The sequence below is a fragment of the Brassica napus genome, chromosome C5 (assembly GCF_020379485.1).
Source record: "Brassica napus cultivar Da-Ae chromosome C5, Da-Ae, whole genome shotgun sequence".
Lineage (NCBI taxonomy): Eukaryota > Viridiplantae > Streptophyta > Magnoliopsida > Brassicales > Brassicaceae > Brassica > Brassica napus.
This window is the reverse complement of record NC_063448.1, coordinates 4040520-4056548: the sequence shown is the minus strand read 5'-3', so window position 1 is coordinate 4056548 and position 16029 is coordinate 4040520. Positions and strand designations below refer to the sequence as shown.

Genomic DNA, 16029 nt, shown 5'->3' with positions numbered 1-16029 from the left:
ATATGGGCGTCACGTCGCATACGGTACGTATTCAAGGTAATAAGCATGAGATAGATTTTTGTAAATCCAAAGGTAGTTAGTTGTATATATTTATGTCTTTAACCGCATGTTTTAAACTTTAGAGTTCTTGTAGATATGTTTCTCTGAAATGAATAATCGTATACATCTTTCTCTACAACAGTAAACTTTAGAGAATATAATGAATAATTAAAAAGTGGTGTCACCGTCAAGAAGCCGAACCACTTTCAAGTGAACTGGATGTCATGTTATGATTAGGTTTGTAGTTTCCTTAGAAATCTACCGAGTAGGTTAAGTATTGTTGGGGAAAAAGAAAAAATTAGAAGGGTTATTGGGAGTGGTTACCTTTTATGAATCTTAGCATTGTTTATAAATATAATACGATAACTAATGTATGTGTATAATTATCAATAAAGTCTTAAAATGCATTCTTGCTATTATATATAAAAGAAATTCTTTGTTTATAGCAGAAGAAAAGTCTTTGTTGTTGCCTTAACCACTTAACTTCCCTTTTTTTTTCCTCCCTTTTTCTGTTTTTCATTTTCTCTTGGTTCACATGCACCTTTGTGTTACCTCTTGTCTTTTGTCTTTGTCCTACTTCAAAGGTTTTGTATGGGTAATAGATTCTTGTTACAAGAGAACCTATATAATGTTTTCAACTTGTCCTAAATATAAAACGACGCTTCTTCTAATTCTTACTTGCCTCGTCTCAATAACTTCACATGTCTGATTATTTTTGTGGACAGCATTTCGAGAAAGCTCCAAGACAAATCCGCTGATTTTATCATGTTTAAGTTGTCTTCACATGTTTACCAGCTCGTGGCGACCATAGGTAAGCGCGCATCAGAAAAGAAACATCATTACAATTCTTTTTGGAATTATATAATCAACATTTCCTTTTTAACATATAAGAACTAAACTCTTAACGAAACGTTAACATGTGTGTGTACGTGTTTGGTGACAAAAAGGTTACCGGAGACACTTATTGAAACAGGGAGGATGGATCATTTCTTTGATCATGTTCTTGTCTTTGTTTGAAATTGCAATCTCCCAAAACCAAAGTTCTGATCCAGAATCAACACAAGTCTTGCAGTTACATTACCAAGATGGACATGTATGTTCTTTTCCACTAATCAATATACTTCATTAGCTTTTGACTATTAGAGACACCCTTTGGAAATGAAAAAAAAATTGTTTCTAGCTTCTTCATTAGCTTTCTTGATATGCAAGTCATGTAGAGCGTTTTAAAACCCTAATATATGTGATTGATTACAGGTGGTGGTGGACAATGGCATTTTACAATTAACTTTGTCAAATCCTGAGGGATTTGTAACCGGAATACGGTACAATGGTATCGAAAATGTACTTGCCTACACCGGCAATGAACATGATAGAGGGTAAGTCTATGTATGTGACTCGGTCACTGCCCTAATTTGAATGTCTAAACTCCATGATACTGAAATTCAATTGATATGATTACTGCAGTTACTGGGACTTAGTGTGGAACTTTCCAGGGAAAAAAGTTAAGAAGTCCAAAGGCACATTAGACCGGTAGATAACTCTCTGTTTATAATTATCTATATGTATACCAATAATCCTCCAGTATAAAACTTACTTGGACTAATGTACAGGATTGAAGCAACAAAGATGGAAGTGATAACGCAGAGCGATGAAAAGATAGAGCTATCGTTTTCAAGGACATGGAATGCTTCTTCAACGACGGCTCTTCCTCTGAATATAGACAAGAGGTAGTTAAAATTAGTATATACATCTAAGTAAACAAAAAGCTTTAGTGTTTTGTAATCAATATTCATGGAATTTTGAGTTTATTTTCAGGTTTGTAATGCTGCGAAACTCGTCAGGGTTCTACAGTTACGCCATCTTCGAGAGGCTAAAAGGGTGGCCTGCTGTTGAACTCGATAATATTCGATTAGTATTTAAGCTAAACCAGGACAAGTAATGATTCTCCTATAGTAGAAGTACTTTGTTATTATGATAGTGATTGATTATAACTATGTTACACTTGTTATTTTGTGTAGGTTTCATTACATGGCGATTTCAGATGAGAGGCAAAGGTACATGCCACTACCAGAAGATCGGATTCCTCCTCGAGGTAAACCTCTTGCTTACCCCGAGGCCGTTCAACTTCTCGACCCTATCGAGCCTGAGTTTAAAGGAGAGGTTTAAAATTCATTTCTTTCTAGAAACCATAGCAGTAAAATCAGAGGAAACAGAGGATTATTAATCTTGATTCTGACCTTACAGGTGGATGACAAGTATGAATACTCAATGGAGAGTAAAGACATAAAAGTTCATGGATGGATAAGCACAAATGACTCGGTTGGTTTCTGGCAAATCACTCCGAGCAACGAGTTCCGATCTGCTGGTCCTCTCAAGCAGTTCCTAGGCTCCCATGTCGGTCCAACCAACCTCGCGGTGAGCATAGGTTTTTTCTACATTAGGAAGTTAGCATATAAAGATGGTTGATAATTGATGTGTGTGTGTGAAATGGAAACAGGTATTCCACAGCACTCACTATGTTGGAGCAGAACTCATCATGAGTTTTGAAGAAGGTGAAGCATGGAAGAAAGTGTTTGGACCTGTCTTTATTTATATGAACTCGTTTCCTAAAGGAGTTGATCCTCTCTTGCTATGGACTCAGGCCAAGAACCAGGTCTGTCACACATACATAGAGATAATCACATGTAAGAATAAAAATAGCTGAGCTGAATGGGCTGTTTGTTTCAGACAAAGATTGAAGAAGAGAAATGGCCTTATAACTTCACAGGGTCAAGTGACTACCCTTCATCTGACCAAAGAGGATCTGTTACCGGTCGATTACTTGTCCGAGACCGGTACACTATTTTCTTCTTTCTTCCTTTAAAACTATGTCATTGTCCCGGGATTAGTCGGTTGGGCATCGGCCTGCCAGATATCTCCGGTTCATCAAAAAAAGAAATTTTTTTTATGTAATTGTCACATAAAGCATGCCTAAGCTGTTGTTTGGTTATGTAACAGATACATAAGGAGTGAGGATATACCTGCGAATGGGTCCTACGTTGGTTTGGCTGCACCAGGAGATGTTGGCTCATGGCAAAGAGAATACAAAGTAAATTGTTTTAACCTATTCATATATGAATCCTTCTTCTCCCTCTTGTTTTAACGGTAATTATAAAATATTTCATTACATTGACAGGGTTATCAGTTCTGGTCAAAGGCCGACGAGAAGGGATACTTTTCTATCAACAATGTGAGAACTGGTCGTTACAATCTCTATGCATTTGTTCCTGGATTCATCGGTGATTACCACAACCAGACGGTTTTCGACATCTCTCCAGGTCCCAACACTAGTAAACTGTAATACAACAACGAGACTGTTCCATATATATTTTACTAACAAAGAGTAAAATATTGGAACCAGGTACGAATATTAGCCTAGGCGACTTGGTGTATGAACCTCCAAGAGACGGTGTAACTCTATGGGAGATCGGTGTACCAGACCGAACCGCTGCAGAGTTCTACATTCCTGACCCTAACCCGACGTTTACTAACAAACTATACCTAAACCGTTCTGATAAATACAGACAATATGGATTATGGGAACGGTATGCCGAACTGTACCCCCATGAAGATATGGTTTACAATGTTGATGTTGATGATTACTCCAAAAACTGGTTCTACATGCAAGTTACAAGGTTAGTCTCCTTCTAAACTCAAACTCAAAAGCTGCCCTATACGAATATGAAAACTTTGTTAATACGTGAAAGAATGTGTGTGCAGGAAGCAAGCAGATGGAGGATACAATGGTACTACATGGCAGATCAAGTTTCAACTCAACGATAAAATGAAAAATTTTACTGGAAATTTCAAACTGAGGATCGCTCTAGCCACATCAAATGTAGCAGAACTTCAGGTGGGTTTTGAACACTATTCTTTCACACTACAGAAGTGAAAACATTCATTTGATATTTTTTTGGTTTATCGGTTTTTTGCAGGTTCGGGTGAATGATTTATCAGTGGATCCACCATTGTTTACAACGGGGGAGATAGGAAAGGATAATACGATTGCAAGACATGGTATACATGGACTCTATTGGCTATACAGTGTGAATGTTCCAGCTTCTTCTCTCCGCCATGGGAATAACACTATATATCTAACCCAACCGCTTGCCATAAGCCCTTTTCAAGGACTCATGTATGACTATATTCGTCTCGAGTGTCCTGATTCCATCAGTCATCTCACTTAGATTTGTTTTCAGTCTCTATCTTATAAGTTGATTAATATACATATTCTTTTCTCAGTTATACAAAATGAACACACATACTACACGTCCTTAAGATCTGTAATATAGAGCTTTTGGTTTCTACCAAGCATGTAAAGAGAAACAGAGATCAAATCAAGCTTGAGTGAGATGCCTCGCGAACCATTTCAGATTAGCGGATTGAACTTAGCTTAAACTGTGGCAAGGGGACAAACAAACAAAAAACAGACAATAATGCTCAATCTGATTTCAGGTTTTGAAACTGGACACAGCCAGAGTTTAAGAACAAAAGTTATGAAGTAATTAGAGCTCGGTTTTTTGGCTCGACCCAAGCAGCCAGCTCCAAAAAGATAACTTACCTGATGGATGGTTCTGTTTAGGGTCATCTAGATTAGCATTGCAGAGGTTGTCAAAAGCATGCTTGAGGTGAGGGGTCACCACTTTGGCCTGCAAGAACAAAAAAGAGTCATGCATGTGTAGTCTAAAGGAAAAAAATGTAAATATTTGTAGGAAAATTCAGAGGGAATGATGCAGAGTACCTTGAAATCTTCAAGAGGACAGAAGTCTTTTCCATCACAACCCTGTTGGCAGAAACGGATAAACTTGTAAGGAGATGTTAGGAAGCTTACAAGTTTTGTCATAATAGAGCTGAAGATGGGTCTGCGTTTATTAATCAGATGGAAACTTACAGGAACTGCAATAGGATGCTCGTTGTGCAGAACCTGGACGAAGTACTTGGGGGAGGAAGCTGCAGGACAGCTGTAGAGGACAAGCATGTTGTTCCCACCAAAAGGAGCCATGGTGCTGCCTTTAAAGTCCCTGGTTTTAGGAGGCTGTGGAGGGAGTTCCAACGGTTTCTCCTTCTGTATTTTCTCAAACTCTGAAACATTTCAAACCTCCTTATAAGAACAAGCCTTAAGGAGAATTATCTATTTCATAACAAATGCAATTGCAGGAATCTGAGAAGCGAAAAATTGTTGGACTAACCAGATGCATCAAGGAAAAGTCCAAGAAGGCAAGAGAAGGGAACTATTGTTTCTGCATGTGCAAACCTAAGTCTTGCTTTTTCGTAACTTCCAGGTGGGAGATTTTCTGCATGATAAAAAAAAAAGGGGTAAAATAGTTAAATCTGGTTATGAAGATGATTTGATCAAAAAAAAAAAGGTTATGAAGATGATAAGCAAATGGTTAATTTTATTCCTGGTTTCAAGTTGGCATTACCTTCTCGGGCCTTGATAGCTGCTTCCATGGAATGCAAAACATCTTCGAGCAATGGAACTCCCATTTTGTAGTTCAATGAATTTCCATAACCTTTGAGAATAAACACTTCCAAGTCATCTGCCCATTCGAGCAAAGCAACCTACAAGTTGACTGTGTGTTACACATAACTAGCACTAAATCCATAAACTAAAGAATCTTCAAACACGTTAAAGAAAGAATTTTCAACTTGTACCTCAGATGGAGTGAAAAGTTCACAGCTTTGATTAGTTACATTAAGCAATGATGCTTCCTGAAATTTTGAAAAAAAAAACTTTTAGCATTCCAATCTATTCATCACAGACAAGTAAGTGTGATAGCCCGCAGGAAATGAAGGTAATGAAATTTTGACGAAAAGCAAGAAGGAAGCACCTGCTTGCACAGAAACCAGAGAGAAGAAACGTCCTGTTTCGTGAAACTCAAACCATATCTCTTAACAACGGAAGCTGTAATCTTGTTCAGAACAGGTTCCTTGAGCTTATCCACAGCAGGCTCTTTAGCTTTTCTATAACTCTGCATTCACAGACCATGTTAAAAAAAAAAAAAATGGTAAACCTCAGAAGCAAATAGCCTGAATAATTACTAGACTGAGGATGAGTCAATCAAATACTAAACCTTGTAGTTTTGACAACATTCGAAAAACCTCAGCTTGGTATCACTAGCACGGTTCTCACTAGTGACAGCAAACGCTCTATTACGCCCTGGTCCCAAGTCTCCTTTCTCACTGAACAACCCCATTCCAAATGCCACAGCACTCGCAGACGCCCGAGGAATCTAAACCAATTCATGAGCGTTTTTCACATAATAAAAAAAAAAAAAGAAAACTTTGCTTTGTAACTCTAAAGCAAAACCAACCACCAACTAACCTGCGTGGCTCTAATGGTATAAACATCAGGGTGATAATCCTCTTCGAACAAAGTGGGGAACCGTTCCCTAACCCTGACTCCAAGCTGGTACAACTCATCCTCACCTTGCCTTATCAGCTCCCCGCCTTTCACTTTCCCTTGCCAAGGAGAAACCCACTTCCCTAACCATCCAGGAATCTTGTCCGAAGGCAAGTTTCTAGCTTCTGCATCTCTTACAAGTTCCTTTAACCTACCAGCTAAACTCTCCAGTTCTCGCAACCTTTTCTTAGTAGGAGAACGAGTCCCATGCCTAGCCTAACATGTTAAAAAAACAACCATTTCAGTATTTATCAATCCTCATTTAGATTTTCCCTCGAGATAAAGGTAATGCTTACCACGAGGTTGAGGTGGATAGGTGTACACTCACTAGGGACTTTTGACCCCTCCATCAAATTTTGTGTGACATCTTTCGAAACAGAGTATCTGCATTTCCAAATCCAAAATAAATAATTTTACAACTTACTAATCAGAGGCTAATGTAGATAAGCGAACAGTGATCAGACCAATTAGGTTAAACAAATTTCAGACTTAGAGAAGTAAGTGTTGTTCCTGATTCAATTTCTGAGCAACGATTGAAAAAAATCTGAGAGTGTATAATGAGAGCGGAAGTGAAGGAACCTGGTGACGGTGGATAAGTGATGGCGAACATCGAAACCACCTTGATCTGCCTGTGCAATAACAAACAAACACAGCAGTACGATCCAAACCGTCTTCATCGCCATCTCTAGCGCTTTCTTATTTCCTCTGCACTTTGTCTCGAAACTTTCCGTCTTCCTTATAACACGCTCACACGAAATACCACACGGTGTTATTTCTACGCACGGCACGTGTTCATTCTTAGCGTCTGACATGGTTTAAGTCTTTTGATAACCAAGCTTTTTATAATTTGTTTGGTCCGCCGGTTTGCCTCTTCTAATAGCGAAAACCAATTTTTCTCTTACCGACATCTTTTTTTTGTCACTCTCGTACCGAAAAAAATAACATTTGTATTACCATTTATAAACAAACCAGTATCACTCTCGCACGGGTCAATTTACTGTTTTAAAAATTTCTAGCGGGTGTCCGCGCGGAATATTGTTTTATTGTTAATAAGTATGAGTTTTCTGGATGATATAATTACGTAGTCGTCTTTATTTGTTAAAAGTATTATTTGTATTTTTACTGTTTTATGTATTAGTAAATGATATGTTAATATATTTTGTGTTTATTTTTTTAATAACGTGTTGTCGTGTATATAATAGTATTTGTTAGTGGTGACGTGAACCTCTCATATAAAGCATATTTAATTTTAATAACTTTGTATTTATATATTTGTTGATTCTAAGGTTAACGATTTCAGAGTCAAAATTATATTTTATTGTATTTTCAAAATTTTGAACATTATTTTTTTGAGATGTTTTTAGCCATATCTCTATATTTTGACTTTACCTATCACCATCTTTGTATTTTGTTTACCTCACCGGTGCTTTTCCCAGGAATGATTGTTATGTTTTGGAGTAGAGTTCTTATTGTCCGTCTTGTCCTGTGAGATTATCTCATATTTGTTGTAGGTCGGGTCTATGAGTTCCAAGTTGTGCGGTTGTTTCTCACTGCATTGTAGGTTGTTTAGGTCAATATTGATTGCTCCTCTTCTTCCTTAAATTTTGGCTGATGTTGGAGACTGCATCTTCTTGGGTTGGGTCAGAGATTAGGCGTCGTTGATATTTTTTCCTTGTCGTTGGCTTGACGTCGATGGTCTCTGCTCATCTTGGTTTTAAAATTTTGTTTTTTTTCGTGATCTAACTTCTTTTATCTCTTTCATAGCTTGAGTACGGCTCTACGGTTTGCTAATTTCATTTTGTTTTCCATTCTCTCGCTGTTCTCTCATCTCGTTGCAGTTTTCATTGCTGCTCGCATCTCTAGCAGCTCTCATTTCAGCCATGTTTGCCACTCTAGGTTTGGATAGTGTTTTCCTTCGTGTATGTTCGGTGGGCTAGGAAGGTTGTTTATGGTATCAAGCTTGAGCTCTGGTTTCTCAGTGGTTGGCTTCCATTCTCGATCCCTCAGGTTGTTTCTTTTCTTTCCATGTTTCCCTTGGTATAGGCGTACGGAGTTAATCTCATGGAGATTTGGTCCTTTTTATCTAGAGTTTTGTGGTTCTTCGCTGACATGGACGTCTTGTTTTAGTTTGTGAGGTGCTTCTTACCTTTTAGCTGGTGGCTGGGCTTTTGGGGCTTTAGGCATGTGCCACTTGTCAGAAGAAGAAGAAGAGAAAATGTCTACTTTATATATAGATAGATTTGATCAGTTTCACAATTTTCAATGTGAATAAATATATTTTAAATGTTATATAAACAGTGGCACAAAATATTAAAGATGCATGCGTCCAAATAAAGCGGTTTTATAAAATAAAACAATATCTTGTATTATTATAAAAGTGAAACATGTTTGTAGTATTTTTATAAAAAAAAGATATATACAAAATATAAAATTATCATTCAAATACTTTATTTGATCCATTTGATTAAATGATTCGTACAATATAACAAATACTTTATTTATCTTAAAAAAAAAATTTGAATGTGATGAATCAAATAAATTTATTGTTTTAATATTTTTTACAGTTTTAACAAATTCATTGACATTTTTATGTTATTTTACATAACATATTTTTCTGAAAAAGAACACATTCAAAACAAATTAACCCAGTTACTTATAGTTTGTTGTGCTGAATAAAATACTTATAGTTTGTTGAATTTCTAAGGTTAAAATTTACAACTTTAGTTTGCTTTTTTATTACATTATAATGAAATAGTATGTCTTTATTTAAAATTGCATAGTCAACTTTGCTTGAATAAAGTAAAATTTGCTTTTGGATTCAGATATGCAAACTCCTTTAAACGTTCAGTAAAAGTATTATGGGCGAATTCGTTTGCAATTGTGAATACTTAGAAATAATTGTTTCAACAAAGAAAAAATTAATCAAACAAATCAAAATTTGGGAGGAAAACGTAGTAAAAATAGAAAACATGCAAACCTTTTTGTCAAAGACAAAACTTGATACTTGTCCCTTTAGCCTCCTTTTACTCAAGAGGAAGAACACTGTGTGTGAATGTAGTTATAGGATTTTCCAAGAGAATAATTTTGTAGAAAAATAGTAAGAACTAAAAACAGAACTGAAAATATAGGAGATAAGAAATGATATGTTGTTTTGCCTAATGGAGAAGATAGAAAACATCAAGTAATTTAGTAGATCTAAAATAAATATGAGAAACAACAGTCAAAAACGTGGGAAATTGCTTTATACGTGGTGGTATCAAGAGAAAATTTAAGATTGAGTTGCTAGAAATTACGGATTGAAATATTTTTTAAATCAATTGTTTTTTTTCATTTTTAAAGCATTTTTCATATGTCAAATTTTGATTGGTTAGGTGACTTGTGATTTATTATATAAAGGATATTACAAAAACGATTTTACAAACAATAATTCTATTTTTTATTATTTCTTTATATAAAATATTAATAAATTGTTATTCAGATAACTAAAAAAAAAACTTACTCTGAAAATCAAATCAAGCAAACATAAGTTACATAACTTCCATGTCGAAACCATGACAACCTGAAAAAGAAATATGAAAAGAAAGAAAAACAAGAGAGAGAGAAAGGTTTTCTCTCGAGTGTCTCTCCACCCAGACGCCGTCAAACCCTAATCCCACCAAATCGATCTTGTTTTTGAGGGGATCGAAGGCACTTGTCGCCGCCGGTCTCCTCCTCCGCCTCTATTTTGCTCGTCTCAGCCACTTTCATCGATCCCATCGACCGCCGTTACCTCCTCTTTGTCGAGCTACTCTGGATTTCTTCTTCGGTGGATCTAATCGGAAGCTAGAGGCGCGTGCCTCTCTTCTCTGGAGTACAGACGAGGGTGTGATGGTGGTGCGATTCTCGGTGGCCTTGATTCTCTGCCTCCTCCGACTGTCGGCGTAAGATATGGGTCAGATCTTAATCTCAAGAGTGGTGACTTTTCGAGAGCGTAGCTACCTCTCTTCTCATTGCTGCCTTGCCTCCCGACGGTTCAAGGGTTTAGTAGCTTCAAGGTTCTTTAGAGCCTCTCCTCGAGAATTTGTTTTCTCTGAGTACGGCGGAGCCGTGGCTCTCCGTTGAGGGCCTCTTTCCTTTGCTTCAAGTGTTAGCTTCCATGGTTTGTCTCTGTGTTGTGGCTTGTGTCTCTTTCTATTGTTCTTTGGTGGTTGAATACTCAGGGTTCTTCGAGGACAGTCCCGCCGTGTTCCCTCCAGGTCATGATGCTAGAGCCTCGCTCACACTCGGATTCATCTGTTTTTGAGGTGTCTACTGACTTCTCCAGATCTTCATCTCCTTCGCAATGCTCCGGGATGCTTCTCTTGACTGATTTGTTGTCTGCACTTAATCTCTGGGTCACGTGGCCGGACTTAAGACCGCATGCGCTTGACCATGATACCTGAGTTTCAAAACAAGTGTGGTCAGCTTTGATAGTCAGGTTGTGAGCTTCCCGAGCGGTTATTGGTGTTGTCTTCAACGAAGCCCACCTCAGCTTGCACCGGATTGGGTGTTGCCGGCCCTCCGTCGTCGCAGCTTGAGAGAATCTCCGGGTTTGTCGTCGGCATTTCAACACCGTTTTAGCCTACTCTTCGATGCTTAAGGCTCAGCCTCAGGTATCAAGAAATGCTTGTGTAAGGTTTTAATAGCTAATGTTTGTTGCAATAATCTTAGTTCTACGTGTTGTTCACCTCTGAACACTCTTAGTTCTCTCTAGGTTCTATGGGTTTTTTATATTTTTGCGGCCAATAGAATCTGAATTAGCTTTCGAACAGATCAGATTTCAATTTGTATTGTGATCAGACCTTCATTCAAGTTAATTATACTTACACTTTTAGCAAAAAAAAAAAAAGAAATATGGATTGAACAACAAGAAACATACTGATTGTAATATAGGGTTACAAGACCACGTAGTTTGCTTACAAAATGTTATACGTAACAAGACTCATTTGTTTCTGCTACTCATTCATGTCCATGCTAATATCAAACAAAGATTCCTCAGAAACATGCACGTCTAATCACAAAAAAAATTAGCTAGCTTAATTCTATTACCGCCTCTCGAAGGGGAGAGCTAATTACAGCTGGGAACGAGTTAAGATGACTTTTAGACTTGTCTTTTGCCGGCAATATGCCCCCTTTGATAACATAAATAAATAAATAAAAAAAAACCAATCTTACAGCTAATTGATGGGATCATACTTATTCAAAGCAAGTTTGAGTCAAAAGCATATGACAATTTCGTGACCAATACTTCTCTCTTCTTTCTCTTTCCACTGATTGAAATGTGTGTCTGCACGTTTAACCACTCATGAGGAATGAGGTCCAACCTCCACGCCACGGTTTATAACATTAATATCTGCGCATTTGCAAAATCCAAGAAGAAGAAGACTCATGGAGGAGTTTCAAGGTCCAGAACCAGGACGTCACAACACGAGCGAGATTCGATCCCAACGCAAATGGTGGATCTCTGTTTTCTTCTGCGGCTTCTTGGTCTTAACCGGAGACTCTCTCGTCATGCTTCTCTTGAACTTCTACTACGTCCAAAACAATCGCTCAGAGAATGACCAGTACCAACAGTACAGAGGAACATGGACGCAAGCTCTCATTCAAAACGTCGCCTTCCCCATCCTGATTCCACTCTTCTTCATCTTACCAAAACCGGAAACAGTCTCTGATCAAACCAACACTCGCCATCCTCCCTTTCTTCGTGTTCTTTTGCTATACCTTTCTCTCGGTGTTCTTGTGTCTGTTTACAGCAAGCTATACGCACTAGCCAGATTATACGTAGGTTGGGGTATCTTGGTACCTGCTCAGCTGATTCTAACCTCCCTCTTCTCAGCTTTCATAAACCGTCTCAAGTTCAACAGATGGATCATCATATCAATCATCTTCACTCTTGCAGCTGACTTCTTCTGCGCACCTGCGTTTTCCGGGACTCCTACTGAAGATGAATCTTATACTTACGGCATCAAGGCTTGGTTGATACTCATATTCCCTACTCTCGCCTTCTCCTTGTCCCTTTCCCTAACGCAGCTCGGCTTCGAGAGAGTCCTGGCCAAGACAAAGAGGTATGGTGGTAGCAATAAGAAAGTGTTCCGGATGGTGCTGGAGATGCAAATCTTTGTTTCCTTCGTTGCCACGCTCATTTGCCTTGTGGGGCTGTTTGTTAGCGGTGAGTTCAAGGAGTTAAAGGGAGAGAGCGAGAGGTTTAAGAAAGGGAGAACTTACTATAGTCTGAGTTTGGTGGGGCTAGCTCTCTCTTGGCAGGTTTGGGCGGTGGGGCTGTTAGGTCTGGTGCTCTCGGTGTCAGGTTTATTCGCTGATGTTGTTCACATGTGCGCTTCACCTGTTGTGGCTCTGCTTGTTGTTTTAGCTTTTGATTTCAAGGATGATGACTTTGGTTGGCAGAGAAGAGGTGCTCTGTTAGGATCAGTCTTGGCTTTAGCTTGTTACTTCTATTACCTGCACAAAACAAAGAAGAAGGAGATGGCAGAGCTGAACAAAAGAGACAACAACAGCGAAGAAGCTTAGTCTCTCTGCTCTTTTGTGTACTATACGTATACATGAGGAAACTCTTGTTTATTTAATGTGTCCTGCAGATACCCTTTATTGATTCAAAAGTTTGTATACATCCAAATGAGATACTAATAATACATATCACAACAACAGCTATAAAATAATCATCTCTCAGCTTATACATAACGAATCCAAAGAGGCTTCCGTGTGGAAGAGTTTAAAAAACTTCTCTTACATAACCCATTCCTCGAACTTGCCAAGTTTATTGGACGCATTCTTCTTCCAGAAGGGTTTGATCTCTGTGAAATTGCCAGTTTTCTGTAAAGAATAAGCTTCATCAGTCAACAAAAGCGTAGAGGTAGAGCATTGTGATCAGTATATACAATCCATGGGTCACAGTAGGGCTGGCATTTTTAACCGAACCGAACCGAAAAATTTGGTTCTCGATTAGTTCGGTTCAGTTAGTTAAAAACAGTTTTTGGTTCGGTTTGATTTTCTCAAAAAAAAAAAATTCAAACAGTACCGATCTTAACCGAATTTCCGAACCGAACTAACCAAAATCCGAATCGAAATAACCGAACCTCACTAACCAAAATCCGAACTAACCAAAATTAACCATGATTTAACCGAACAAACCACAAAACAGAAAACTTCGGTATTTTTTTTTTGAAACCAAACTAACCGAAAACCGAACTGAACCAAACTTTTTTCGGTGAGATTTTGACCGACGCCAACTAACCGAATTCCGAACTAACCACCCAAACTACCTGAATAAACTGAACCCGCAGGCCTAGGTCACAGCTAGAAGAATACCTTTAGGCAAAGACTTCTGGTTGTATCACAGACGGGGTAATCACGAGGACAACAATGACGACCATCCTTACAACACACAGCAGACTCTAGCTCGCAGCATTTCCACGAGAAACACAAACCAAACAAGTTTCTCGCACAGCAACAAGTCTCATCAGCTGCACAATAGGTGAAAAGGTTGCATTTCGTGGGGCCGGAAGGGGACGGTGGAGGAGGGTTTGGATGTGTCTTGATGGGATACGAAGCGAGCATATTGATTCCACATACTCCTTCCGAGTTGCCGGTGTTACGCTGCATGTGCATAAACCCATCCATACCCCAACTCTTTCCCCAAGAGTTCTTCACGATCCAGTAATCAACACCGTTCTGTGAACCGTATCCTACGATGAGCACTGCGTGGTCCAATGATGTTGAACATGGGCCAGAGAATATTCCCTGCATCAAATGGCAAGATTTTAAAACTTTAAACGTCCAGAGAAAAGAGTAGGTGTATCTTTATATCATCCAAACGTACCTTAGAGTATAGCTGAAACGCTCTCTCGCTGCCACAGATGCCAACACTAACTGGCTGAGCCGCTACAGCTTCCAGTAACGCTTTCTCGTCGTTTGATTTTACGCCAGCATAGCTATCAATTGTCACAACCTTTCTTTTCAACTGCAGAACAGAAGATACATATGTAAGTTATTTGATGTCAAATATCAAGGAAGCCAACAGGGAGGAAGAAAAATCCAAAGTGATACCTTATCTTTTTTACAGGTGCCATCACGTTCTTGATAAGGATAATCTTTCTCTGTGTCGATTCCATGGTTTTTAATGACAAATTGAAAAGCGTAGTCCATGAGACCACCATTGCATCCATCGTTGTAGGACTTGTCACAATCAATTAGTTCCTGCTCAGAGAGGCTGATGAGATCTCCTGTTACAATCTGGTTGATTCCTTCCATTGCTCCAGTCGCCGAGAAAGACCAACACGCTCCTATGTATGTACCAAAACAATAATCAGTAACAGTGTTCTATAAATTGCTAAACTCTACCTGAGATAAACAGCTTTCCCAGGCAATGAATGTAATAGAAGAAACAAGGATATTTGCTTCTTGACTTTCCTAATTGGTTTCAGTTATACCACAAGACATCTACTTATAAATCTATCTATTTATAATTATGAAAAGAAAAGTAAAAAAACTTATTATACTCCTAAAAGTTAAAAAGCGTGAAAGAGATGCATTGCAGTCCCAAACTATGTCATAATGATTGGTCTTCATGTAACATAGATGAATCAAGCATCCTTGTCCACAATTCTCAAAGATCCTAGATTTCAATTTTTTTTGTTACTTCTCTGATCTAAGTTCCATCCTAAAGTCTTGATCTTTGAATCACACACTAACTCATTGAACTCAAAAGCTCCTATCAAATCAAATCTGATGAGCAGATAGATAAAATCAAAATACCGCAGCTTCCTTGATCTTTGACATTAGTAACAGCTCCTTTCTTCCTCCAATCAACAGAATCTGGAACTTTGCCCCCAACGTTCTCAACACTTTCTCCCTTAGCCACCAGCAACGGAGCTGAAGAAGCAGAGAGTCCAAGACGAGAGGCCTTGAACTCGTGGTGAGTCAGATCCGCGAAGGCATTGAGTGAGAGAGAGTAAGTAGAGTTAGCGATGCCGTTGTGTCGTGTGACGAAGTCGTGATTGTCTCTAAAGATTTCAATCCTGTGTTGTCTCTCTTCTTCCGAAGCGTACGTTTTGCCGTGTCTCTGGCACCAAGCGTCGAACAGCTCGGAGATGTCATCGGAAGATGATGATGGGAAGCTCAGAGAAGAAACTAGAAGAAGGGAGAAGAAAGTGATAGAGACAAAGGAAGAAGACGATGATGGTGACATTTCTTTTCCTTACAGGGAAACCGAAACAAGAAGAGCTTTTGTTTGGTCGTCGTCGTGGATCAGATGGTTTGTCCCAGTAATAAGGAGACTTTAGCCAGTATGCAACAACGTTTACAGAACGCGCGACTGGCGTTTGTAATAAGCGTTTAGCGTTGAAAACTGAAGGGGCTTTTTATCAATGATTAGACCCGTTTATGGATTATTGGGCCAGCCAGGCTGGGCCCATTACAATCAAAATTCAAATGCATCAGCTGAAATCATTGTTTTTTTTTTTTTTTGGTCAACAATAAATTCATTGTTAAATGTAAACATAGCATATACTTTT

At 38.6% G+C, this 16029-nt stretch overlaps 4 protein-coding genes and 1 long non-coding RNA gene across 6 annotated transcripts; 2 read left to right on the top strand and 3 right to left on the bottom strand.

The window, feature by feature from the left end:
* The first annotated feature begins 520 nt into the window (after positions 1-520).
* Positions 521-4351, top strand: LOC106401657 (probable rhamnogalacturonate lyase B). Its single transcript, XM_022703252.2, has 15 exons — positions 521-850; positions 987-1132; positions 1294-1415; positions 1504-1569; positions 1650-1766; positions 1855-1974; positions 2058-2199; positions 2284-2454; positions 2537-2692; positions 2767-2873; positions 3037-3127; positions 3215-3356; positions 3440-3713; positions 3799-3931; positions 4014-4351. Exons 1-15 carry the CDS (start codon positions 805-807, stop codon positions 4263-4265), a joined length of 2085 nt encoding a protein of 694 aa, XP_022558973.2. The 5' UTR covers positions 521-804; the 3' UTR covers positions 4266-4351.
* On the bottom strand, positions 2235-2764 carry LOC125587448. The gene is made up of 2 exons (XR_007323725.1): positions 2555-2764; positions 2235-2471 (listed from the first exon to the last, which is right to left on the bottom strand). It is a non-coding gene; the product is annotated as an uncharacterized LOC125587448 (long non-coding RNA).
* On the bottom strand, positions 4267-7300 carry LOC106401658 (multiple inositol polyphosphate phosphatase 1). 2 transcript variants are annotated; one of them, XM_013842210.3, is made up of 12 exons: positions 7061-7300; positions 6778-6865; positions 6404-6697; positions 6153-6311; positions 5910-6050; positions 5734-5790; positions 5502-5640; positions 5268-5372; positions 4970-5160; positions 4820-4861; positions 4640-4727; positions 4267-4476 (listed from the first exon to the last, which is right to left on the bottom strand). In XM_013842210.3, the coding sequence occupies exons 1-12, from the start codon at positions 7291-7293 to the stop codon at positions 4472-4474; spliced, it is 1542 nt and encodes a 513-aa protein (XP_013697664.2). In that variant the 5' UTR covers positions 7294-7300; the 3' UTR covers positions 4267-4471. The 2 variants fall into 2 exon arrangements, with proteins under 2 accessions (XP_013697664.2, XP_013697661.2); XM_013842207.3 differs by having other exon boundaries at positions 4267-4727.
* Positions 7301-11716: 4416 nt separating this feature from the next.
* On the top strand, positions 11717-13176 carry LOC106400905 (probable purine permease 16). Its single transcript, XM_013841309.3, has one exon. The coding sequence runs from the start codon at positions 11888-11890 to the stop codon at positions 13025-13027; it is 1140 nt and encodes a 379-aa protein (XP_013696763.1). The 5' UTR covers positions 11717-11887; the 3' UTR covers positions 13028-13176.
* On the bottom strand, positions 13061-15786 carry LOC106400902 (low-temperature-induced cysteine proteinase). Its single transcript, XM_048757940.1, has 5 exons — positions 15272-15786; positions 14564-14799; positions 14337-14477; positions 13826-14257; positions 13061-13330 (listed from the first exon to the last, which is right to left on the bottom strand). Exons 1-5 carry the CDS (start codon positions 15702-15704, stop codon positions 13244-13246), a joined length of 1329 nt encoding a protein of 442 aa, XP_048613897.1. The 5' UTR covers positions 15705-15786; the 3' UTR covers positions 13061-13243.
* Positions 15787-16029: the final 243 nt, after the last annotated feature.

Coding starts and splice junctions, on each gene's coding strand:
- LOC106401657 (XM_022703252.2), top strand. CDS start 805: ATGTTTAAGTTGTCTTCACATGTTTACCAGCTCGTGGCGACCATAG. Junction 1,767..1,854: donor CCTCTGAATATAGACAAGAG/GTAGTTAAAATT, acceptor GTTTATTTTCAG/GTTTGTAATGCTGCGAAACT. Junction 2,693..2,766: donor GGACTCAGGCCAAGAACCAG/GTCTGTCACACA, acceptor TGTTTGTTTCAG/ACAAAGATTGAAGAAGAGAA.
- LOC106401658 (XM_013842207.3), bottom strand. CDS start 7,293: ATGTCAGACGCTAAGAATGAACACGTGCCGTGCGTAGAAATAACACCG. Junction 5,373..5,501: donor AGCTATCAAGGCCCGAGAAG/GTAATGCCAACT, acceptor TTTATCATGCAG/AAAATCTCCCACCTGGAAGT. Junction 5,161..5,267: donor ACTTTTCCTTGATGCATCTG/GTTAGTCCAACA, acceptor GAAATGTTTCAG/AGTTTGAGAAAATACAGAAG.
- LOC106400905 (XM_013841309.3), top strand. CDS start 11,888: ATGGAGGAGTTTCAAGGTCCAGAACCAGGACGTCACAACACGAGCGAG.
- LOC106400902 (XM_048757940.1), bottom strand. CDS start 15,704: ATGTCACCATCATCGTCTTCTTCCTTTGTCTCTATCACTTTCTTCTCC. Junction 14,258..14,336: donor CGTTTCAGCTATACTCTAAG/GTACGTTTGGAT, acceptor CATTTGATGCAG/GGAATATTCTCTGGCCCATG. Junction 13,331..13,825: donor CCAGAAGTCTTTGCCTAAAG/GTATTCTTCTAG, acceptor TATTCTTTACAG/AAAACTGGCAATTTCACAGA.